General features: G+C 39.9%; 1 protein-coding gene across 6 annotated transcripts in view; it reads left to right on the forward strand.

Moving 5' to 3' along the window:
• Cpq (carboxypeptidase Q) overlaps window positions 1–23647 on the forward strand; it is a 502796-nt gene that overhangs the window by 396974 nt on the left and 82175 nt on the right. For all 6 annotated transcript variants that reach the window (XM_087190644.1, XM_087190642.1, XM_021262674.2 and 3 more), the window contains one exon: window positions 9703–9904. In XM_087190644.1, coding sequence (XP_087046770.1) covers window positions 9703–9904 — 202 coding nt within the window. The remainder of the gene's footprint in view (window positions 1–9702; window positions 9905–23647) is intronic.

The raw sequence follows: 23647 nt of genomic DNA on the forward strand, positions 1-23647 counted from the left end.
TTAGATCTAAACTGTAACAGTGGGATAGGGTAGTTTTTTGGGTTGGTGAGTAACTTGCTCAGTCTTTTTCAAGGTTCAATCCAATATCGCATAGAACACTTGAGGTTACTTTAGTCATAAAATCAAACAACCAATAAGGCTTGCCTCAAGAGCCTTCCTGGCTGAGGTCATTTCTTCCATTCCTTTTAATTTTAGCAGATTCAGAGAATGGTTTTGGCTCTGTCCATAAATGTGCTCCTGAACCCACCTAAACATGGGCACAGATACAAATCTGACTCTTCAATTTTAAAAAATGTCAATATTTAACTTTCCTATATAGTCAAGCTAAGTATAAACACATGAAACTTCTTTGAAGAAATAATATAAAATGTTCACTCATTCAACAAACAGTCATTGAGCACCTGCTCTACGTTCTTGGTGCTGCTCCAGACACCCAGTCTCCCTGTGTGGCTAGGGACCGTACCTGCTACCAGAGACTGCACAGGACGAATTTGTTCAAAACTTGTTTAACTTAAACTTGAATTCAACTGGGTGTCCTGGATTTTATATGGCAACCTTGGTTGCTGAGCAGATTGGCTGGGCAGCATGGTCAAAGGTGGCCTCACTCATGCGTATGGAAGCTGGAGCTGGCTGTCAGCTAGGTCGCTCTCCCAAGTGGTGCCTCAGCCTGCAGGAGGCTCTTTATGTACCAGTCATGGAGTTGCAAAAGGGGAAGGTGGAGGCTGTGCGTCCTCTTGTGGCCCACATTCTATTGTCAAAAAAAAAAAAAGTCAGAGTGCCAACCCAGATGCAGGTGGGGAAAGAGATTGCACCTCTTGGTAAAAAGAATAGAAAGATCACCTTAGAAAAGAGTAAACATATGATGAAGGGAGGGCTTTATAGCCATTACATCATGTACCATAATTCGTGAGCACCACAGAAAGGCCCCTTTCTTCAGGGACTACACATTCTTCCGAGAGACCAGGCCATAGATCGACTGAGGGCCGTACAGATGTGTAGAATGGCTTTGCTTTTTACCCTGAGTGAGACAGAAGGCATGTGGAGGGTTTGAGATGAGGAATAGGATCATCTGGTTTAGATTTTTTTTAAATAGGATAACTGCATGTAAGATAGAAGGATGACAAGCATGGAAGCAGGGAGACAGCTGGGAAACTTATACAGTACTCCATGAGAACAGCGGAGCTGGTGAGACAGTGTTGGAGAGCAGGTCTGTTTTGAAAACAGAGCCAACAGGATTTGCTGATAGACTGTATTTGGGGTGTAAAAGCAAGTCAGGAATCAAGAATAACTGTCAACAGTTTTAGACACAGTGACTAGAAGGATGTTTTTGCTGTTTGTTAAGTTGCATTGCTCTTTAAGAGGGAGACAAGAAAACCAAAGGAGGAAGAAAGTTGTGTGAACAGAAGCTGGAGGAGTAAAGGCAGTGTGGTGTGTGGTGGGGAGACATAAAGCCAGGAATGAAGACTGCCTCTGGGGACTGGCAAGGCCAAGGGAAGGGATTCTTTTTAGCTCTGTCAAATTGATTTTGGACTAAAACCTCCATAACTTTTCAGAGAATAAGTTTGTGTTGGTTTAAGCTGAATTTGTGTTAATTTATTAAAGCAATTAGATATATAAGTGGAGATGCTGAATAGCTGCTGGATATGAGTGTTAAATTCAGGATGGAGGCATGGAGATATCAATTTGGACTTTATTACCAAAGAGACTTGCTTGAGACCATAAGCCTGGTTGAGAATTCAGAGTGAGTGTGAATGGGGAGAAGAAGAGGCTTTTTGCCTGTCTCTGAACACCCCAACATCTAGAGGTTAGGGAGAAGAGAAAAACAGCCAAAGAAAATGAGCAGGAGCATCCAGTAAGATCTGAGGACAGCCAAGAGCTTGGGGTCCCAGAGACCAAGGAAAGGAGGTGTTTCCAGGAGAGAGCAAGTGTCAAGGGCAGCTCCATCGAACATTTGCAATTTCATGCCCATTAATGATCTCGACCTTGATTTTCCTTCCCCCTAACTCCGATAAAACTTCTAGGAAGGACACTTAATACTTGAGAAGGGGGTACTCTGTAAAACATGCTTATATTTATTCTTTTAGAGATTGCCTTCTGTTCCTCTCCTGGGACACTACATATATGGAAAGCAGTATTTGGATGCTTACAATAGTGTCATTCACTCATGCTTTCATTTGACAAGTCTTTTCAAATGCCCCTTGGCTAGGCCCTGGGGATTTTCAAGTGAACTAACAAGATCCCTGTTCCCACAAGAAAGCATAGCGCCTCGCGATAGATATTTCGCAGGGCAAACATCACCTCCTCCTCTTTTGCCAAGATTTCACTGTTGTTTTTCAGCAGGCACCCTCTCCTCTTTGCACACCTTCCTAGAACGCCTCACGTTTGATCTAACAGCCAGTAATGCCTCTGCTGCTAAACTCTGCCCTCCTATAGGAAAGTGATTCTATCTCAGTTTTCTTTGTATACAAACTCCTTTATTAGAAAGTTGGCAATACGATTTATTATTAAACCCAGGAAATCTTTGGAAGAGAAAGGAGGCTCAGTTAGTGATCATACCAAGACAAGGGCTATAAATTGAGACTGCCTGTGGCAAGCAGGGAAGTAAGGCTACTCCAGTCCTTGGTTTCTGTTTCAATAACTACTAAATAAATACATTTGATCCCTGAGGAAACACATTTTCTGGAATATGATTCAGTATTTTTCTTTAGTTGAGGATCAATATGTTGGAAATTCCATTAGGAAAAGTGTTTGTTTCTTCATCTGTTGCAAAAACTTATTGGAGTCTCCCTGTCCATTATTTTTCTCAATGTTCCTCGTTTAAAGAGCTAAAAAATAATTCCTCTTAGAAATGAATGCTTGGAAAATATTGCTTTTTTTAAAGGAACTAATAGTATTCTTTCTTTTCCTACATAATGATAGCTCAGTAACACATCAGTCTTCTCCTTTACATTGGCAGCTACAAGCTAGAACTAAATTATATCTTTAAATTGCTACTGGGTCATGACAAAATGTTCCAAATTGTGACTTTTCTTTATCTTCAAGCATTTATGGAGCTCCAGTGTATGATGAGCTCTGTTTTTAAACCAGAGATGTAACAGAGAGGGACACAGATTTGTCCATTGTCTTCCTGGCTCCATGGTTTGTAAGCATTTACTTAGTCTCTAAATATGGCCCTAGGATAATTTCTTGTAGGAAACCTTTAATTCTTGCAGGAGTAAGGCAAGTTCAAAAAAACTGAATGAAGTGCAACAGGCCAGCATATCATATAGGGGTGTTTCGTGTTAATCATGGAAGGCTTGAGTGGACAAATACCCCGGCTTATATTTGAGTGTTATTCTTTCTCATGAGGTTTCAAACCCACTACTGTTCTTTTAAAAGAGGAATAAGGACATATTTAAGGAAATACAATTATTTCTAAAGTTAGTTTAGCATCTTTACTAATGCTAGTACAGAGTGCTTGATCGACTAAGACATATGACGATATTGTCACAATCCAAAACTGCTATAAGTGGTTGTCTATGTTCCATAGATAAAGGAGAATTTATTAACTGGGTTTTAGGATGATGTCCCCTTGCACTGAATATCTTAGTTCTCAAGTGTGTAAGTAGCCTATTTTGCAGGACAAGAAAATGATGCATACTGTATTATAAAAAGAAATAACCTATCTACTTATGAGAAGATGAACCCAGCTGTCAGTTATAACCTTAGGGAGGAAAAAACAAACCGTAAAAAAACTAGTGTAGTCTAGCCAAGAGGAAGGCACGAGAAGTCAGCCAGAAAGCACCCTCTTTTAGAGTGGTGCACCAACACCACTGAGCACAAGAAACACGTCTTTCTGTTGATTTAGCACATCACAGTGTTAAAGGAAGTGGGTCATGGAAGAGGGGGCTCCTCCTTCTGCCAGTTCATTTCTTACCTTTCAAACCTAAGGAAGGATGGGAGTTGGCAGAGATCAGAAGAGACTGACACACAGGTAATCTGGGTGGGAGGGGATTGAGAGAGATAGAGAAGGAAAAGGCCCAGAAGGCTGCTTTCACAAAGCCAACTGGGTGGGATGTTTCTCTTCTATGGCTGCATATGCAAATGAAGCCAAAGCCAATACCAGGAAACACTGGACCAGTGTATGGTATTTTTATTTTGTTGGGTTTTTTTTTTTGGTACCAGGGATCGAATTTGGGACCTTGTGCTTGCAAGGCAGGTGCTGGAACCACTGAGCTAAATCCCTGGCCCTCAGTGTATGGTATTTTTAAAAAAATCAAAATTTAATTGTGAGATCTCGAGTCACACTAGTTCAATTATGTATCGATTATGTTGCTACAATATCAAGAATAAATCAGAAACTATGATAGATATTAATTTACCATGAAAGCTTTTTTTTTTTTTTTTGGTACTGGGGATTGAACTCGGGACCTTGCACTTGCAGGGCAGGCGGCAGCACCACTGAGCTAAATCCCTGGCCTAATGAAAGCCTTTTTAAAGTGCACCTACCAAATACTCTGGATATTGTTCTTTTTCTTCTTCTTTTTTTTTTTTTTTTACAAATACTAAAATCAAAGCAAATAGAGTCCTATTTTTAGATAAGTAAAATACGTATTTTAGCCAATATTCATGCCACAGCTTTAGCCTGCTGGCGTGCTGTTGTTACCATAGTGACATTTATAGAGGGGTCATATGTTTTCAGTAGGTTTAAGGATTATCCAGGACCTTGACTAGCACAGGAGGAGAATTCACTGAGATCCAGAGTGCTTCAAATGACAATGTAAAAATGGAATTGCCTGAAAACACAGGCTTGTGTCACAACAGAATACCTCTGTGCACACTCACTGAGTGAGAGGGCTGGAAAGGGGTCTCCAGGAGCTATTCATTCTGTCCCCCATCTCCAGGCAAAATGGTGGCTAACCCACAATAGGTGTCTGCAATTTCAGTAGTAATGTAACTTGCCCAGTATTGCCCATTTCCCCAAGCTGCAGCCAGCTTAGCTGTCAAATGAAAATAACTTAGGGCGCTTCACCTCCTTGTCATTCTTCTCCTAGATCTCCCTTGGGTACTCAAGGCTGCTCAAAACGGAATGCTGGAGATTGTCAAAAAATGAAAGTGTGGGCTTCAGGCTATACCTGACCAGAAACCAAAGCCTGTCTTTGACTCTGCATAGCAGGAGAAACCTCTTTACCTGTTATCTGATTATGACAATGGTTTGAGCTGCTGCTTTTTGAAGAACCGCTACATTCACCCCTAACACAAAGGCAATTCCAGGGCCATCGGCACAGCTGGGAAAGCAGATCGCAGCTACTCAGCACACACACTGAGATGATCTGCCTTTCAAAACAGGCTTTGGGCCAACCACCCGACCAAACAGCATCACCACCATCATCTGTAAATATTAACATTTAGTGGGGTGAGAAAGGGGGACTGAGGCTGATGCCCTATGTCAATGTGGACTTTATTCTTTTTTTTTGAAGATTGAATTGAAGAGACTACATGATTAATTCAAATAATCAGGAAGCTTTTTCCTTTTCATTTGATTTTAGGATTTCATTGTCATTTAGGTCCAAACCAAAGACATATTGAGAAACATGTTTTCTCATCAGTTATTTCTTCAAGATTACACGAATTTTTTTTTTAAAAAAACCTTTGAACAAAGAAGCAGCCAAATTTAGGGGAGAGAGGGGATGTTGCTGAACTTGAGCCTGTATTTCTGAAATTGCCTGGAATTATATAAAGAGCAAAAAGCAGAAACATCATCCTTGTGTTTATATTGGGAAGTAAGAATTTTAAAACATGCAATATGTATTTTAAACAGTTTTCTTCTTTTTAATCTTGTGTTGCACCCAAAGAATGCTAATAGTTACCAAATTATTTTTTGGCAGAGTAGTCTGATGCTTAAAAAAAAAAAGAGAAGCATGGGATGTGATTATAGTACATGACAAAGTTATGAATCCTCAACTCTGAGCAGGTATTAACTAATCCAGTGATCCCAACCTAGGAAATTATGCAGGAGCATCTTTCTACATTGCATTCTGTATATTACATGGTAATGACTGAGTTTCTGTGGATCCCAATAGAGACATATTTCCTTTATTGAGAAAACAAAGGGGAGGTATAGATAATATCTGAGCTTATCATTGAGCTACTAGGCCCCTTCATCTATGTGCCCTGGCTTGTCTCAGTAAGGGCTGGTTATCTCACCCATAAAGCATGCAGTCTTTAGAAGTGTGTTTCTTTGCACACCCTGTAAACAGGAGGATGAGTATCTTGTTACATGTGCTACAAAGGGGTGAGTAGAGCATGGTCCCCCTCCCTGTCACTAGCAATAATCGGATTTTCACATCTACACTGCCAACAGCTCGCGGCATACTAGGGAATCTGGGTGTTTGTGATGACACATTCCTGAGAAGCTGCAGTTCTAACAGCTCAGTGACCCAGCTCGCATTCCAGTTTCTTTGTGCAGAGACATTTTGTTTTCCCAACTCCTTCACCATGTGCTAATGATTAGATAATGACTCCATGAATGAGGAGAAAAGGCAGTGTCATGGATGGTGGGTGGTTTGTTTTCTTACCATTTTTTGAAAACATATGGAGATGGTTAGATATAAATAGAAAACAATAGAACTGCCATCATGTCAGTGGCAGCTAATACAGTCGTACATGAATGGAAATCAAACGTATCTCTCCCTACTGCAGAATTCTGGGATACTGTTATCTACACATCTGGTCTTATTTGGCTTGAAAAGATGTTTTATTATTTTAAGTTTTTATTCGTAGTTGGAAGGAAACTCTGGAGCAAGAATTTTGTTTTGTTTTGTTTTGTTTTTCACTCCTCTCATTGTGAAATTATTATATACAAGTAGACTTCTATTATGATCATGAAAAATCCTTTTAAAATTGGTATGTTTGTTTAACTGGAGTCTCAGTGTTTCTGACTTGTGGTTGGAAGGTTGGAAGTGAGCCTCAGGAGACAGGGTAGTGGAGGGTGGAGAACACAGGCCAGGAGAGGCAGATCTCTGGGTGTGAGTTTTGGCTACACCGCTTGCTAGGTAGGTACTCTAGGGAAAGTTTGATAACCTAACTAAACTTCAGTGGCCACTGTGTGAAATGGATACAATTGGATTTATCTTAATAGTTCATGGGATGAGCCAAGGCAGTGTCTGCCTCGTAGGAAGCACCACAAAAATACGACCTGCCTTACAATGCAGTTTCTCACAACTCCAGCACCCTTCTCATCCCGTGTCATGGAGGAAGAAACTGAGAGATTTTACAGAGTGCCCAAAGTCATACAGCTAAATAGTGGTTAACATGAGGATCTGGACCAGTGTGGGCTATTCCAAAGTCCATGCTCTTTCTTCCTCTCCTAAAATGTTACCATATATGTGGCCTGAAGCACCTTTGAAAGCTCCTGCATTTATATTCCCTCCTCGCTCCTATCAACATCCTGTGATAGTGTACAGTGGCCTGCTGAAAATGTGATATTCTGTGTTCCTAGGACATTTATTCATTTGCAGTTAAAGAAGGCCAGGGAGCACTGAATAAACATGTTGTTAGAATCCCTAGTAAGTTCAATTCATGCAACCATTTTGACTTTGGTCTACAAAGCCCTTTTCGTTAACATTTGTAGAAGATCCCGATGTACAGGTTCATTATTCAAGCTTAGGAGAGAGCATTTGTCCCAGCTTGCAGTTGAAGAAGCTAAGGACCAAGGTGACATGACTTGGGTAGACAGGAGAGGCCAGTCCCCACCCCCTTTTGTAGCCCAGAGTGTCAGTTGCTGTGTCAGGAATAGAACAGACTGGGTCTGAGGCTGTGTCCACCTCACCAAGCTGCTCATTAGTGTTGGGTTTGACAGCTAAACTACTAACTGGGCCCACTTTTAACCTAAATAGTACATAATTAGGAGCACTTTGCCTGACTTTCTTGTTGGAAACATGGGATCTGCCTGCAGTATGAGAATCCTCACATTTAAGATTGCCCAATTTTATTTTCATTTACAAGGTATATTGTGACTTTTCCTTTCTCCTTTTTTGCAAGGGAGGCAGAGTTTGGAGTGGGGTATATAACAAGGCCTACAAGGGAAGAGAACAAAGACTGCCAAAGTGCACATCCACCTGCTGACCTAGCAGCAGCATGTAGTTAAACGAACTCTGAATATAGGACATGAATGCAAGTCTTTTGCATACTGTTAACTCTAATGATGCTACCATAATGCAGAACCCACAGCTGAAGCTGAGTTGGCCCTTTTATTAATAATGCCTTGGGTCTTTCACAGAAATTCCTTAGAAATGAGGGTGGAAATATGAGCAGGCTTCTGCTTGTTACCCTTTTCATCATTAACAATGCCAACAAAAACTCTGGTGTCCCTGGACCTTAAGTGCAGTCCTATAAATGTGGCAGGATCCTCTCTGAGAGCCCACAGCTGCCCTTGCCTTTGAATGTTAGGGAATCACTATAAAATAGAATCTGCTTTAGGAAAAATTACTTATCCAACCCTCAAATTGTTATGTAAGTGAAAAATCATTTTAATGCAGAACAAGTATTATTTATCACTCCAGTCCCATGCTAGCAATGGCAGTGTGTTGTTTTGGAACACAGGATTTCATAGCTGGCACTACCATTTACCAGCTGTATGGCTTTGAGCAAATCACTTGACTTTTCTGATCCTCAGTTCCTTTCCTATAAAAATGCATCAACAGTAAAGCTGCTTTGTCTGTTTTATGGGCTGTCAAAGAAGACCAACGGAGATTGGAAATGTGAAAGGTCTCTGGAAGCACTGTACCAATGTTATTATCGATTTGTACCAGATGAGTAATGAGGAATGAATAGCAGTGCTGTCCAAGGATAGCTTGGGAATAACTCAACAAAGGTGGTAGCTGATCAGTCTTGGAGAAGGAGTTGGCTTCTGGGAAACAGGGCCTGGCCAGTTTGACAAGTCTTAAACTTGCAAGTCAAAGCTGGGCAATAGTTTAGCTGTGCGACCTGTCTAGAGCCTGTGATGTTTTAAGCTCCTGCAGTGACAGTGCTGGCTACATGAAATCACTGTGTGCTTTCTCAACAGACTTTACTTGGAAGGAGTTTACAACCTGATGGCCTGGCAGAGATGCCTTGGATTAGAGTGCTATGGTTTTACACCAGAGAAAACAGTGTTTCATGTCTTGTTTTATTACTGCCCTCCTTGGGGATTAGATGGATGGAACAATAACAGAATCAGAAACCAAAGACAAACCTGTCAGTTTGATACCTTTTAGCTACAGCAGAACTCACAATTAAAATAAGATATGGTATCTCTTTAGAGGAAAGAGGTGCAGAAATAAGCCTACAGAGCATAATTTCTTTTGTTTGAGTATGGCTAACTCTCTGGAGACCCTTGCCATAAAGGAGGAATTGTACTAGTACACAGTAGACACTTAAGAAAATTGATAGAAAGAATATTAGTACTAGTAGAAATAATTGAGCAATATTAATGTTCCCTTTATTGAACTTTTCTAATCCTTCCAAGTCATCTGTTGAGTTTGGCAAATCCCAGGATGAGTAATTGTGCATCTCAGAACTATTAGGTAATATACAAACCAGATCCTAAGTCATGCAGAGCAGTATGTATTTGTGTAACAACTTGTAAGGAGGTAAAATATTTGGTTATTATTGTTTGATGGTTCCCAAGGAAAAAGCGCCGAAGCAACAGATATGAACCAAACATTTTTTTCTTTTGTTTAGATAAATATTTCCAACTACAGTCTGGTGATGGAGTCTGACCAGGGCACCTTCTTACCCACTGGGCTGCAATTTACTGGCAGTGAGAAGGCCAGGGCCATCATGGAGGAGGTCATGAGCCTGCTGCAGCCCCTCAACATCACCCAGGTCTTCAGGGATGCAGAGGGGACAGACATTAACTTCTGGATCCAAGCTGGAGTGCCTGGTAAGACCAAAAGATGAAACAGATGTTCCTAGTATACTGCCACTGAGATAGATCTTCCCAGTAGACAATGTCATGGCACAATGGTCTGATGGCCCAGTAATGCATGGAAACCCTAAGCATTTATCTAAGACATAATTACCTGATGATTTCCAAAACTGGGATAATGGGACTCACCTTGTATTTGTTTATCCATCTGCCTTCTCATCTTACTCGCAGAGCTTCTGATCTACTGATCCTAGGATTCGTCTAAAATCAGTTATTTTGTTTTGTTTTTAAAGAGATATTTGATGATTATAGTATGATGATTTCATAACCAAAGTTTGAGAAATACAGTAGAAGGCAATTATTACTACGAATATCCTCTAATTCTAGTTCTGTGCTAGGAAACCGTCGCTGACTCAAATACTCTGGTATCTAAAATTTTGCCATTAGGGTGGGGTGCTTCCTGTCAATTGTACTTTTCTTTTTTTTTTTTTTAATTGTGTTTTTCTTTAATGCAAAGACTTCTGTTAAGAGGTTGGATAGAATCTGGCCTGCCCTGATTAGTGATCTGGCATGTGAATATCCTGAAGAGAAGCCCCAAGCCCTTGGGGACAGGCATGCAATTATGAAATGGGAATAACTTGGGGAGGTAATAGGAATAGAGGGCAGAACATCCTCAAAGAAGTTGAACACGGATGGCTTCATGATTTTATTGTATGTAAGTACATGGTTCCCATGCCAAGGATGAGAATGGAATAGGTTGATATTAAGTACTTAGAACCAGAGGTTGTTCCTTCAATACATTATATCCATAATCAAAAAAAGGTATACAAGTATCATCTACAAATTGTTCTGTATTTGTGTTATACAAACAGGAAGCCCAGCTTTTGAACAGTTTGACATTACTGTTTTTATGACTCTTTCTGTGGCTGCAAACCATTTCATGGGTATAAAAACAGTGTCTCCCAGTCCACCCCACACAAGCTTTTCTTTTTTCTGCCTGCCAAGTAGATTTCACCAATAGTATAGAATACTGTGTGTATTTAAGATTTTTAAAGTAAAATTTAAAAAACATTCTCTTAAGGCAACATTTCCATTACGATGGCGTTATCCCAGACGGATCCAAGACACTTTACAGAAATGTCATTGACGAACACAATTGAAGTATAGAGAAAAGAGTTTGCCCTGTGAGGTGTACAGAATCATTTGTCTGAAATTGAAATTATTCCTGAGCTTTAAACTTTTCAATAAGAAATTATTAGAATTTGAGAACCCCTAAGTACGCCTCTGAGTTGTAGCTATGAAGGAGAGACTGATAGATCAGGTTGAATTAGAGTGGAGCCCTATTGAGACAAAAAAGCCATCTGCCCTGACCTGGTATTTCTTGAATTTTTATTTATGATTATGGAGGTTGGCCCTAGATTTATTCCTTCACATGTGCAAGTTCTGTAAGGATGGCTTTTGTAGAAAGAGCAGGTCGATTTGATTGTCTTCTACTACAGTCCAGAGGTCTTTCCCGTCTCATCTCAGCCACAGTGAGGTCAGATTTGATTCTACTTAGTGGAGAGTCTGAGTCCATCATGGTTGCTTAGGAATTAATAACTTATAATTTATTGAGCTCCCATTATTTGTAAGGTACTTCCTTAAGCTTTTCACAGATGTTGTCTTTTCATTTGCACAACCATCCTATGAAGTAGGTATGATTATCCTTTCAGACGCAGAAACAATCACAGGCAATAAATGACTTGCACAAGGCTACACATCTCTAAGGGCCCGAGTGCCCCTGAGAATGGGCCCTTTTAGTGTCAAAGTTGGTGGCCTTTTTCCCACAGTAGCAGCAACCCAGGGCAGTCTGGAATGCTGAGATGGTCTTTCAAATCGCTGGCAGCATCTAAAATGTTTATATTACTAAGCTCTTGCTTATGCAAAGAATTCCAGTTTGCTCTTGCTCCAAAATAATTTACCTCTGGGAAAAAGGAGTTCATTATTGTGAATAAGTACTTATTTCTTTTCACATTCTTTACTCTACTCCCCTCTCTGCCTCTGTAGATCAGAAAGGTTTATATATATTCAGTGGTTCATGTAGACTTCTATAAATATTTCCTGGAGTTCTTTTAAAATTTCCTTTCGAGTATTATAAGAATGAAACAAAAATATTGCTGATTTCCCACTCTGACTATTAAACTGGCTTTTGATATTTCAAACGTGGGTTATTTCTAGAAAAAACAAAAGAACAGCTCATATTTTAACTCTTGTTACCTATTCAAAATTTTAAGAACTTTAGAAAAAACAAAAAAAAATCATAATTTATCTGAAAAAGAAAACAAAAATATACAAGTTGTATATTCTCTTCTTTAAAATCTGGCAAGTGAAAATAACTTAAACCTAAAAATAAGATTGAAAATACTATTTAAATTATGATTTAAATAACTTCTTACCTAATTTTCAAAAAGTGAATGAAAAGTAATATTTCCAAATTCCATCTATCTTTTTTCTTTTTCCTTTTCTTCCACTTCTCCTGTTGATTCAACAAGCATTTATTGAGCTCCTACCATGTTCTAAACCTATTAAATTTCTATAATCTGAGGTGATCCTATGACACCTAGGCCCCAGATTGTTTAATGTCCCATGTAGGCAGAATACCAAATACCAATAAAGAGTACAGATGAAATTAAAATCCAACATGATTTTACCATTTATAGAAGTCAGAGATCAATTTATGAAAAGATCATTTTGGGGAGAGCAGAGAAGAAGCCCTTCACCCTCTAGATGAAATCCAGATTTCACTTATTCAGTAGGATAATGATCAACATAAATATAACTACTTTGAGAAAAACACAGGTTTTAAAAATATCTTGGATATGCTTTCCACATTAAACTCTATGTTCTAAATCGGGATACTCCAGCTTCCTCCAGTTTCCACCTCCTTCCATGCACCTGCTCTTCCCTCCAAATCCCCAATTCCTAGATGATTTTTAAGGGACACCGCATTCACTGTGTTTATGAATTCTTTGTCGGCCCACAGCACTCCTCTATTTTCTTAATCTCCAGACCACTTCTAGTCCTAATGCCATAATCTGGCACTATGGAATCACACATTATGGCATTGTTCTTGAATTATTAGTTTATGTGCTGCCAGCCTCCTATGGTCAGTGATTGGTTTTCTGAGTTTAAAGTCCATAATATTTACTAATTTGCCTCTTCGATAGCCTTTGTTGAGTTTGGGGAAAAATTTAAATTTTTGTAATTCTAACTTGAGACAAGAAACAAAAACTCTGAAAATAATTATTTTCTTGACAAACTTTTGGGGCCTTGGATGAGATATGTGGAAAAAATAAAGGATGTTGAGAAAAGCCAAAAAAGATGTTTTAATATTTGAAGAGGAAAATTAATGATTCCACTGTACAAAATGTTGAGCAGTTATTCCCTGAGGCTTTCAAAAACAGTACAACAGTAACTTAAAAGTGATCTTAGAGGGGTTTTAAGTTAGCCTCTATTCACTGCAAATGAGGGACAGAGTATAAATCTTAAATTTTTTGCCCCATCTCCAGGTTAGAATAAAGAAGTCTGTTCATTATACATTGGCACTAAGGTATAGTATAGAGTTCTCAGATGTCCCTGAATGCGTCTTCTTGAACATCTTGTTTTAAGAAAGTCTTCCACAAAATACATACTTAATGAAAAAAGTCAGGTACCTTCTTAATTAACCTAAGAAAATGAAATGAGCCCACACTTACTCCACATCTGCCAATGAGAGTTTCTCCCTTTGCTTCAGAATCCAGGATGAAACTTTTTTCCAATTTGTTGTTGAGTCATAGACAGTGTGCTGGAGAGAATTAAAGGCCTGAGTGTATGTTCTGGCTTCACCATTTCTAGCTATGTGTACAAATTATATATTTCTTCCTTTCTGAGCTTCATTCATTTATTATTAAGCTCCTTACTATAGTCATCTGCAATTTGGCAAGAGGAAATCGGTAGTAAAGAAGAGAGACAAGGTCCGTATCACACAGACTACACAGTCTGGTGAGCGAGACTTGGTCACCTCATCTGGAACCTCCTAGTCATCATTTCCACCAAGCATTTTCATGTGTCCTCCTCCTGCCCTGTCCCCAGTCTCATTGACTGGTACCACGATCCAAAAACCTCAACATAATCTATAACACACAACCAAGTTGTTTCTAAGTCCTATTTACTTTAAATCTCCTCCCACAGACCTTGTTTCATTACAACTCACTGATTCTTATGGCAACCTCCTCCTGATATGCTGACCAGCATTTCCAATCCCCTTCCACCTAACTGCTTCATTGCTTTCACAGTGAACTTTCTAAAATGAAAATTGATGTATCATTTGGGATGCATTTGTCTGTAAAATGAAACAGAAGACAAAACTCAGAATGGCAGCAAGGAGATTTTAAATTCTCTTTAAAAGAACTCTGGAGTGAGTGGTTACAGGGTACTTAATTTAGTCATCCAATCAGAGATAAGGTTTTTGGTTCTTCACATCTTCATCTTGCCATCCTTCTCATGTCTTCAGGCTTGTCCCTTTATGGTCCCAAAATAACTGCAGTTGTTCCAAGAAACAGATTTTCACACATTGTACAATAGTGGCAGAGAGAATGTCATAATTAATGTTGCTTTCTAAGAGGGAGAAACTCTTCCAGAAACCCCAAAACAAGTTTCTCCTAAGTCTCATTGGCCAAAGTTGTGACACATGTCTGTAGCTAAATCATGTTGTGCAAAAGGAGTAAAACTACCAAGATTGGCTTTTATTGATCAAATTTTACTTCCTGGGCATAGGGTGGGGCTACCAGGAGCACTCCTCTCCTAATAATGTTTACCCTGCCCTTATAATTGTGATTGGATGTGAATTTTCAGAATTCCCAGTGCCTGAAAAGTTCCCACCCCTTGACAAATGTTCATGAGTCAAACACTGAATATGTAGGATCTAAGTTTGCAGGGTTCAGATATTGTGAGAGTTTATTAGCTAAAGTGTACTACACATCCATAATTATATTACTTTAGTAATAATGTTGCTTCATTGGGCTGTCCTCTTTCTTTGCACACTTAACAGTAAAAATCATATGTGGACTTTTTTCATCTTTTCCATGGTTCCATGTTGAATGCCAAAAGTGCACATCACTCAGTATTTCATATACTTTCCATCTTGCTTACTTTTGTCCAGAGCCTCATACGGCATTAAGCAGATCTAAATGAAAACTTTCGATTCTGACATTACAAAAGCCCTTTTCTCTAAAATGTTCCAAGAAAAGAGATGAGTAGAGAGATGACACAAGTAGGCATGGCCAGGAAAAGTAAGCTGAAGTTTCAGACTGGACCCAGAATGTGTGTGTTTACCAATCACCAGATGCAATAGTGCAACCCAGCAGTTCTATGTCCCCCATTGTCCCCAACTAAAAGATGCTCCCTTGTGGTGAAAAGACTCTGTGAAGTCGTGTTTGAAGAGATCAGAGCTCCATGGTGAGTCACTCCCACCCCACTGAGAGCAGGAAAAGAGCATGCTCCAGTTTGGGATTTAGCCCTCAAGCCCTCATGGAAATAACAAAGGAAGTTTTGTTCAATCAGAAAACTTGTCTTAAATGCCTATAATAAACTAAGCACTGTTTAGACTCTGAAGACAGAGCATGAAAAACACTGACTAGACCTCTGCTCTTCTGGAGTTTACACTGGCTGTGGAGGAAGGGATGGTGGGAAACAGGCCAGAACAAAGAAGTGAATCAAGAATGGAGAAAGTAGAGACAGGCAGGTCTGCCCATGCCCTACCGAGGTCCCGAGTCACACAGAACACGCCGAATCAGCCCGCTGCAGAGAGGCAGGTCTGTGCACGCCCTACCAAGGTACTGAGTCGAGTGGAACACACCGAATCAGCCCCCTGCAGACAGGCAGGTCTGTACACGCCCTACCGAGGTCGTGAGTCATGCAGAAGACACCGAATCACTCCGCTGCAGATAGGCAGCCATGTGGTTCCACACTACAAAGACACAGAGGACACCAGACCACCAGACCATGGTAGTGAGTCCTGCTGCTCCTGGCCCAGAGGTAGGGGCTTCTGAGCCGCCGTCCCACTGTTCCTGGTCCAGAGGAGGGGGCTTCCTGGTCACCATCCCTCCTGCTGCTCCCAGCCCAGAGGAAAGGGCTTTTGGGCCACCTTCTGTACTGCTGCTCCGGGCCCAGAGGAAGGGGCTTCCGGGTCACCATTCCTCCTACCGCTCCCAGCCCAGAGGTAGGGGCTTCTGAGCTGGCATCCCACTGCTCCTGGTCCAGAGGAAGGGGCTTCCCGGCCACCATCCCTTCCACTGCTCCCAGCCCACAGGAAAGGGCTTTTGGGCCACCATCCCTACCACTGCTCCTGGCCCCTGTCCCACCTCTCCTAGCTCAGAGAAGGTGAGCCGTGCAGCTGCTAACAGCCCCCCCGCCCCAGTCGAAATGAGAAAACATGTAAATAAGTCTCAAAACCAGACTTCCAGATCAGCTACAGCAACCCCAAAGGGAAATGAGATGGAACACTCTGTTACTCAACCACCTGGACCCACTAAGCTGGCAACAAAAGGGGATCTGGAAAAAATGAAATCAGAAATAATTTCTCAGATAACAGGAGAAATTGTGCCCCTAGTGCAAGACATGATTAATAAATCTAGAGAGGAGCTCAGGAACATGATGGAATCCCAATATAAGAAACAAATGGAATCCATAAAACAGATGCAAATAGATTTCCAGGACATGAAAAACTCCACTGAAAGTCTACACAGCAGAATGAGCCAATGTGAGGACAGAATTTCAGATATAGAAGATAAGATTGCAATTAGTGACCAGAAAAAGAAAAATTGCTTCAAAATTATAAGGGAACATGAGAAATCAATCCAGCAGCTGCTAGATGATGCAAAGAAGAATAACGTAAGACTGATTGGACTCAATGAAGAAACAGGAGAGAGTGGAGATGACATAAAAAAATCTCTTCACAGAAATAATGGCAGAAAACTTCCCAAGCAGGGGAAAAGAGCTTGACATACAGATAAGTGAGGCATATAGGACCCCAAATAGCCTTGATTAAAAAAAAAATCTACACATAGGCATATAATTGTTAAGATTCCAGAAACTCAACAGAAGAACAAAGTTCTACAAACAGTGAGAGAAAAGAAACAAATCACATACAAAGGAAAGCCCATCAGAATCACAGCAGACTTCTCAACACAAACCATCAAGGCAAGAAGAGCTTGGAGTCACATGTTCCAAGCCCTAAAAGAAAACAGCCTCCAACCCAGATTGATGGACCCTGCAAAACTATCTTTCAAAATGGATGGAGAAATAAGATACTTTCATGACAAAGAGCACCTTAGGAACTTTGTGAATGCCAAACCAGCACTCCAAAGAATTTTACACAATATCCTAGGAACAGACATTGAGGATCACAACTCCAGGAAGCAAAGCAGAATGAACCCATCTGGCATGACAAGAAACTAAATGTAAAGGGGGAGAACCCAACAAAAAGAAAAAGTCATGGCAATGACAAGTCAATACGTGTCATTATAACCATCAATGTTAATGATCTCAATTCACCAATCAAAAGAAATAGACTGGCAGAATGGGTCAAGAAGCAAAATCCAACAATATGCTGCATACAAGAAACACACTTAATTCAAAAGGAAACTCATAGATTGAAAGTTAAAGGGTGGAAAACAATACTCCATGTGACAGGAACCCAAAAAAAAGCAGGAGTAGCTATCCTCTTTGTAGATCAAGAAGATTTCAAACCAACACTGATTAAGAGAGACAAAGAAGGACACTACATCCTTGTAAGGGGAAGAATCCAAGAGGAAGAGATGACAATCATAAATATCTATGCACCAAACACTAGTGTGCCCAACTATATAAAACAAATACTAAGGGACATGAAAAGTCATATATGCACTAATAGAATTGTAGTGGGGGACCTCAACACCCCACTGTCACAAATAGATAGATCAACTAGACAAAAACGAAGAAATGAAATACGAGAACTCAATTGAACTCTTGAACAAATGAACTTAACAGATGTTTACAGAGTCTTACACCCCACAAAATCACAATACACATTCTTCTCAGCTTCACATGGGTCATTCTCCAAAATAGACCACATACTCACACATAGAACATGTTTAAGTAAGTGCAAAGGAATTGAAGTTATCCCCTGTATATTATCAGACCATAGTGCAATGAAATTGGAGATCCATAGCAAAAGAAACTCAAAAAATTTCATAAACACATGGAAATTGAACAACACACTTCTGAATAAACAATGGGTCACAGAGGAAATTAAAGAAGAAATCAGACAGTTCCTTCAATTAAATGACAGTGACAATACACCATACCAGAATCTGTGGGACACAATGAAAGCAGTATTACAAGGGAAATTCATAGCAGCAAATACGCATATTAGGAAAACAGAATGAGCCCAATTAAACAACTTGATGCTGAACCTCAAGCTTCTAGAAAAAGAAGAGCAGGACAACCCCAAAGCTCATACAAGGGAGGAAATTATAAAGATCAGAGGAGAAATCAATGCAATGGAGACTAAGAGAATGATACAAAAAAATCAATGAAGCCAAGAGTTGGTTCTTCAAAAGAATCAACAAAATTGAGAAACCCTTAGCCAACCTTGTCAGAAAAAGGAAAGAAGAGGGCCAAATCCATGCAATTAGGAATGAAAAGGGTGAAATGACAACAGAACCAGCAGAAATCCAGAGGATCATCAATACCTACTTCCAGAACCTATACACCAATAAGATGGACAACACAGAAGAAATGGACAGATTCCTAGATACATATGAATTACCAAACTTGAATGAAGAAGACCTAAAAATTCTGAACAACCCAATATCAACCAATGAAATTGAAAATGTAATTAAAATCTTATCAACTAAGAAAAGCCCGGGGCCTGATGGCTTCACTGCTGAATTCTATAAGACATTTAGAGAGGAACTGCTGCCACTATTGTTCAAACTCTTCAATGAAATTGAAAGGGAAGCAATACTCCCAAATTCATTCCTGGAAGCAAGCATCACCTTGATCCCCAAAGCAGAGAAAGACCCAACTGAAAAAGAGAACTATAGACCAATCTCACTAATGAACATAGATGCAAAAATCCTTAATAAGATACTGGCAAACAGAATGCAGAAGATCATCAAGAAGATCATACACCCTGATCAAGTGGGATTCATCCCAGGGATGCAGGGATGGTTCAATATACACAAATCAATCAATGTAATACACTATATCAATAGAGCCAAGGACAAAAACCATGTGATTATCTCCATAGACGCAGAAAAAGCATTTGACAAAATCCAACATGCATTTATGATAAAAACCCTTCAAAAAATTGGAATAGATGGTCTCTACCTCAAACTGATAGAAGCCATCTATGAAAAACCAACAGCCAATATCATACTAAATGGTCAAAAACTGAAACCCTTCACACTAAAATCAGGAACAAGACAAGGATGTCCACTATCACCACTCTTGTTCAATATAGTTCTGGAAACATTAGCCACAGCAATTAGACAAGAGAAAGAAATACAAGGAATAAAGATAGGAAATGAAGAAGTCAAATTGTCATTATTTGCAGATGACATGATACTCTATACAGAAGACCCCAAGAACTCCACCAAAAGTCTTCTAGACTTAATAACCAAATTCAGTCAAGTAGCTGGTTACAAAGTCAACATACAAAAATCAATAGCTTTCCTCTACACCAATGACAGACTCACTGAGAGAGAAATAGGGCAAATAATTCCTTTCACAATAGCATCCAAAAAACTGAAATACCTAGGAATCATCCTAATGAAAGAAATCAAACACCTCTTCTCTGAAAACTATAGCACTCTGAAAAGTGAGATTGAAGATTATATCAGAAAATGGACAGACATCCCCTGCTCCTGGGTAGGAAGGATTAATATAGTGCAAATGGCCATACTTCCAAAACTGCTATATAGATTTAATGTGATTCCAATTGAGATCCCAGCAGCATACTTCATGGACCTTGAGAAAACAATCCAAAAATTCATTTGGAACAAGAAGAGACCCAGAATAGCAAAAGCAATTCTAGGTAACAGAGACATGGCAGGGGGTATCACAATCCCCAACCTGCAACTCTACTACAAAGCTACTGTGATAAAAACAGCATGGTACTGGCAAAGAAACAGACCTGAGGACCACTGGAACAGATTAGAAGATGCAGAAACAACTCCAGACACACTCAGCCCTCTCATCTTTGATAAAGGAGCCAAACACCCTCACTGGAGGAAAGATAGCTTCTTTAATAAATGGTGCTGGAAAAATTGGGCTTCAACTTGCCAAAGATTAAAACTAGACCTATATCTCTCACCATGCACTAAACTAAAATCAAAATGGATTAAAGATCTAAATATTCAAATAGAAACTCTGAACCAGTTGGAACAGAGGTTAGGTAGAACCCTTGAAAACATCGGAGTAGGAAAAGATTTTAGGAACAAAACCTCAGTTGCCCAGGAACTAGCACAAACAATCAACAAGTGGGATCTCTTCTTATTAAAAAGCTTCTGCACAGCAAGAGAAACCACCAGCAGTGTGAAGAGACAACCCACAATGTGGGCAAAAAATCTTCACCTGCTCTTCCTCAGACAAAGGTCTACTATCTCAAATCTATAAAGAATGTAAAAAGATCAGACCTCCTAAATTTAAAGACCCAATCCAAAAATGGGCATCTGAAATGAACAGACATTTCTCAGACAAAGAAGTAGAAATAGCAAATAAATTCATGAAAAAATGTTCAACATCACTGGTCATTCGAGAGATGCAAATGAAAACAAGGCTGAGATTCCACCTCACTCCAGAAAGAATGGCTGCTATCATGAAATCAACCAATAACAAATGCTGGTGGGGCTGTGGGGAAAGAGGAACCCTGCTCCACTGCTAGTGGGAGTGTAGACTGGTGCAAGCACTGTGGAAATCAGTATGGAGATACCTCAAAGAACTAGGACTGGACGTCCCATTTGATCCCCCTATTCCACTGCTGGGGATCTTCCCCAAAGTATTTAAAGAATCATACCACAGTGATATATGTGCGCCCATGTTCATAGCAGCACAGTTTGTAATAGCTAAAACTTGGAAACAGCCCAAATGCCCATCAACTGGAGACTGGATAAAGAAAATGTGGTTTTTTTATAAAATGGAGTACTACTCAGACATAAAAAATGAGAAATTAGAGACATTTATAGCTAAGTGGTTGCACATTGAGGCAATACTCTTAAGTGAAATAAATAGGACACACATGTATAAACACCGAATAGTTTCTCTGGTGTGAGAAACTGAAAGTGTAAATAAGGACTAAATGTATAATAGGTAATGTGAAATAGAAAGAAAAGGGGCAAAGGGGAAGGAAGTGGGAGAGCTAGGGAAAGGATAGAAGGGAATGGAATTAATATGAGAAAATGGAAAAATAGGAACAAAATCTTTGTAAATAGAGAGGAATGGAGGGGTTGAAGGGAGGGCTGGGCAAAGGTGAAAAGTAAGAACCAAGAGAGACTATGTAAAGGTGCAAATTTCCAATGATGAATGTCATTATATTGTATACCTAAAATGTACCAATGATTAGAATGAATAATCGATAATGCAAAATAGGAAGAAAAGGTCCAAAGGGGTAGGGCTAGTGGGAGGGGCAGGGGAAAGGAAAAATGATGAGAAATGGAAAAAATGGAAATAAAGCCTTTGTAAATAGGGAAGGGTGGAGGGCATGAAGGGAGGGCTAGGAATGGGGAAAAAATAAGAACCAAGATGCATTATGTAAAGGTACAAGTTCCTAATGAGAAATATAATTGTGCTGTATACCTACAATGCACCAATAAAAGAACTTAATAAAAAAAAAGAATTAAAAAATATTGGACACCGATAAGGGTTACACAGAGAAATATCTTAGGTGGCTACATCTTACCTCTTGACTCAGGTGAGTCAGAGACCTTGCTTTAATATAACTTGACTGCTTTATTCTAGATATGTATAACATCCACATCGGTACTGCCCCTGAGAAATTGCTCATCACACACCTACCAAAATAAGCTGCTCACACTTTTCCCCCTTCAGTAAGTTTGCTTCAGGTCTGACAGAAGCCATTGGGTATATCCCTCACAGTAGACCTGGCTTAAGGCTTCTAAGATGATTAGAGACCCAATGAAGAGGGTACTGTTTATACCACTGGGTGGTTGGTTAGTCATACACTACCTTATGAAGTCTCTTCTAGTGTTGCCTTGCATGGTAATTTAAAGCACACATTTTCACTTTGAAATTAATGTGCTTTGTATCTTATCTCCTTAACTGAATTGAGGACCAAGAGAGTATTTTATTCTTATATATATGCCCACTCTCCCCCTTATTACCTGGCACATAAAAGTTTACTGATTAGGTGTATTGATTTGAAGATGAACACAAGACAAGTTGAGTAACAATAAAAGGCAAGTTTTGATACAGCTTCTCAATAAATAACACATGTAGAATAGCTGCAGGAGTCCCAAGACAGAAGATAGAGAGGAGCTACGAGAGGTAAGTGTAGATGGATATGGAAAAGTTCCTAATAGCAGATGGACAGAAGGGGTAGAGAAGGACGTTCGTGGTGACAGAAACGACAGGTGCAAGGTAGATGTTCCTGTGGGGAACAGTTCGGAAAATGACTTTGCTGGGAAGTTCAACTTGAATAGCAGTAAGCAGAGAGCTGTTGAGTGTCCCTGAGCCAGATGAAGAGCCATAAATTTCAGGTTGAAAACTCTTGCAGATGTGAAGCAGTCAGAATTTTTTTTTTTGGTACCAGGGATCGAACTCAGGTCCTTGTGCTTGAGAGGCAGGTGGCAGAACCACTGAGCTAAATTCCCATCCCAGCCAGAATTCTTTAGCAGGAAAGAGGTTTGGTGAAAGCAGTGTTTGGGAATGGAGTCTAGACAGCTCATGCTAGGGGATATACAGACCCTACTCGAGTAGCAGGCTCAAAGTGAGAGCCTGGGAGTGAAACAGGAGTTTGAAGATGCAGCCAAGGGTCAGGAATGATTAGATATTAAAATACTGCTTTGTTTCATGCTCTCCTAGGGGTCCTCCTGAACCCCATTTCTCATGTTTCTCCCTCTACCATTTTTCATGGCTTCTAATAATGTAGCTTGGAAAGGCCTTACTTCTCTCTCTGCCGCTTCTAGGTCTCAGGGTTGGTTCTTCTTGTCCTGTTCATTTGGCTCTTTATCTGTTGCACAAATAATGTACATATGCTCCTCGACTTACAATGGGTTATATCCCCCATAAACTCATTGTAAGTTGAAAAATACTGCGTTGTGAGTCAAAATGTATAATGTACCTAACTTACTGAACACCATAGCTTAGCAGCACAGCACTGTGCCGCATGAGTTGTTTGTGATCAGATGGCTGACTGGGAGCTGTAATTCTCTGCTGCTGCTCCTGTTCATCATCTCTCTCTGTCCAGAGTACCATATAGCATATCACTAGCCCAGGAAAATATTAAAACTCAAAGTATGATTTTACTGAATGCATATCACTTTGGCCCATTGTAGAGTTGAAAAATTGTAAGTTGAACCATTGCAAGCCCGGAACCATTTGTAACTGACTTCTTGTATAAACACTTCCTTCAATGAGTAACTACATTATATGTAAATTATGGAAGGTGCCCCTTCTCTCCAGAAGCTCACAGTCAAGAACTGATGGATTTGGTTCGTTTAAGGATCACAAAAATAACAA

Source organism: Heterocephalus glaber, unplaced genomic scaffold, assembly GCF_053883595.1.
Source record: "Heterocephalus glaber isolate CG9 unplaced genomic scaffold, H.glaber_assembly_v1.0 deba00001555, whole genome shotgun sequence".
NCBI classification, from domain to species: domain Eukaryota; kingdom Metazoa; phylum Chordata; class Mammalia; order Rodentia; family Bathyergidae; genus Heterocephalus; species Heterocephalus glaber.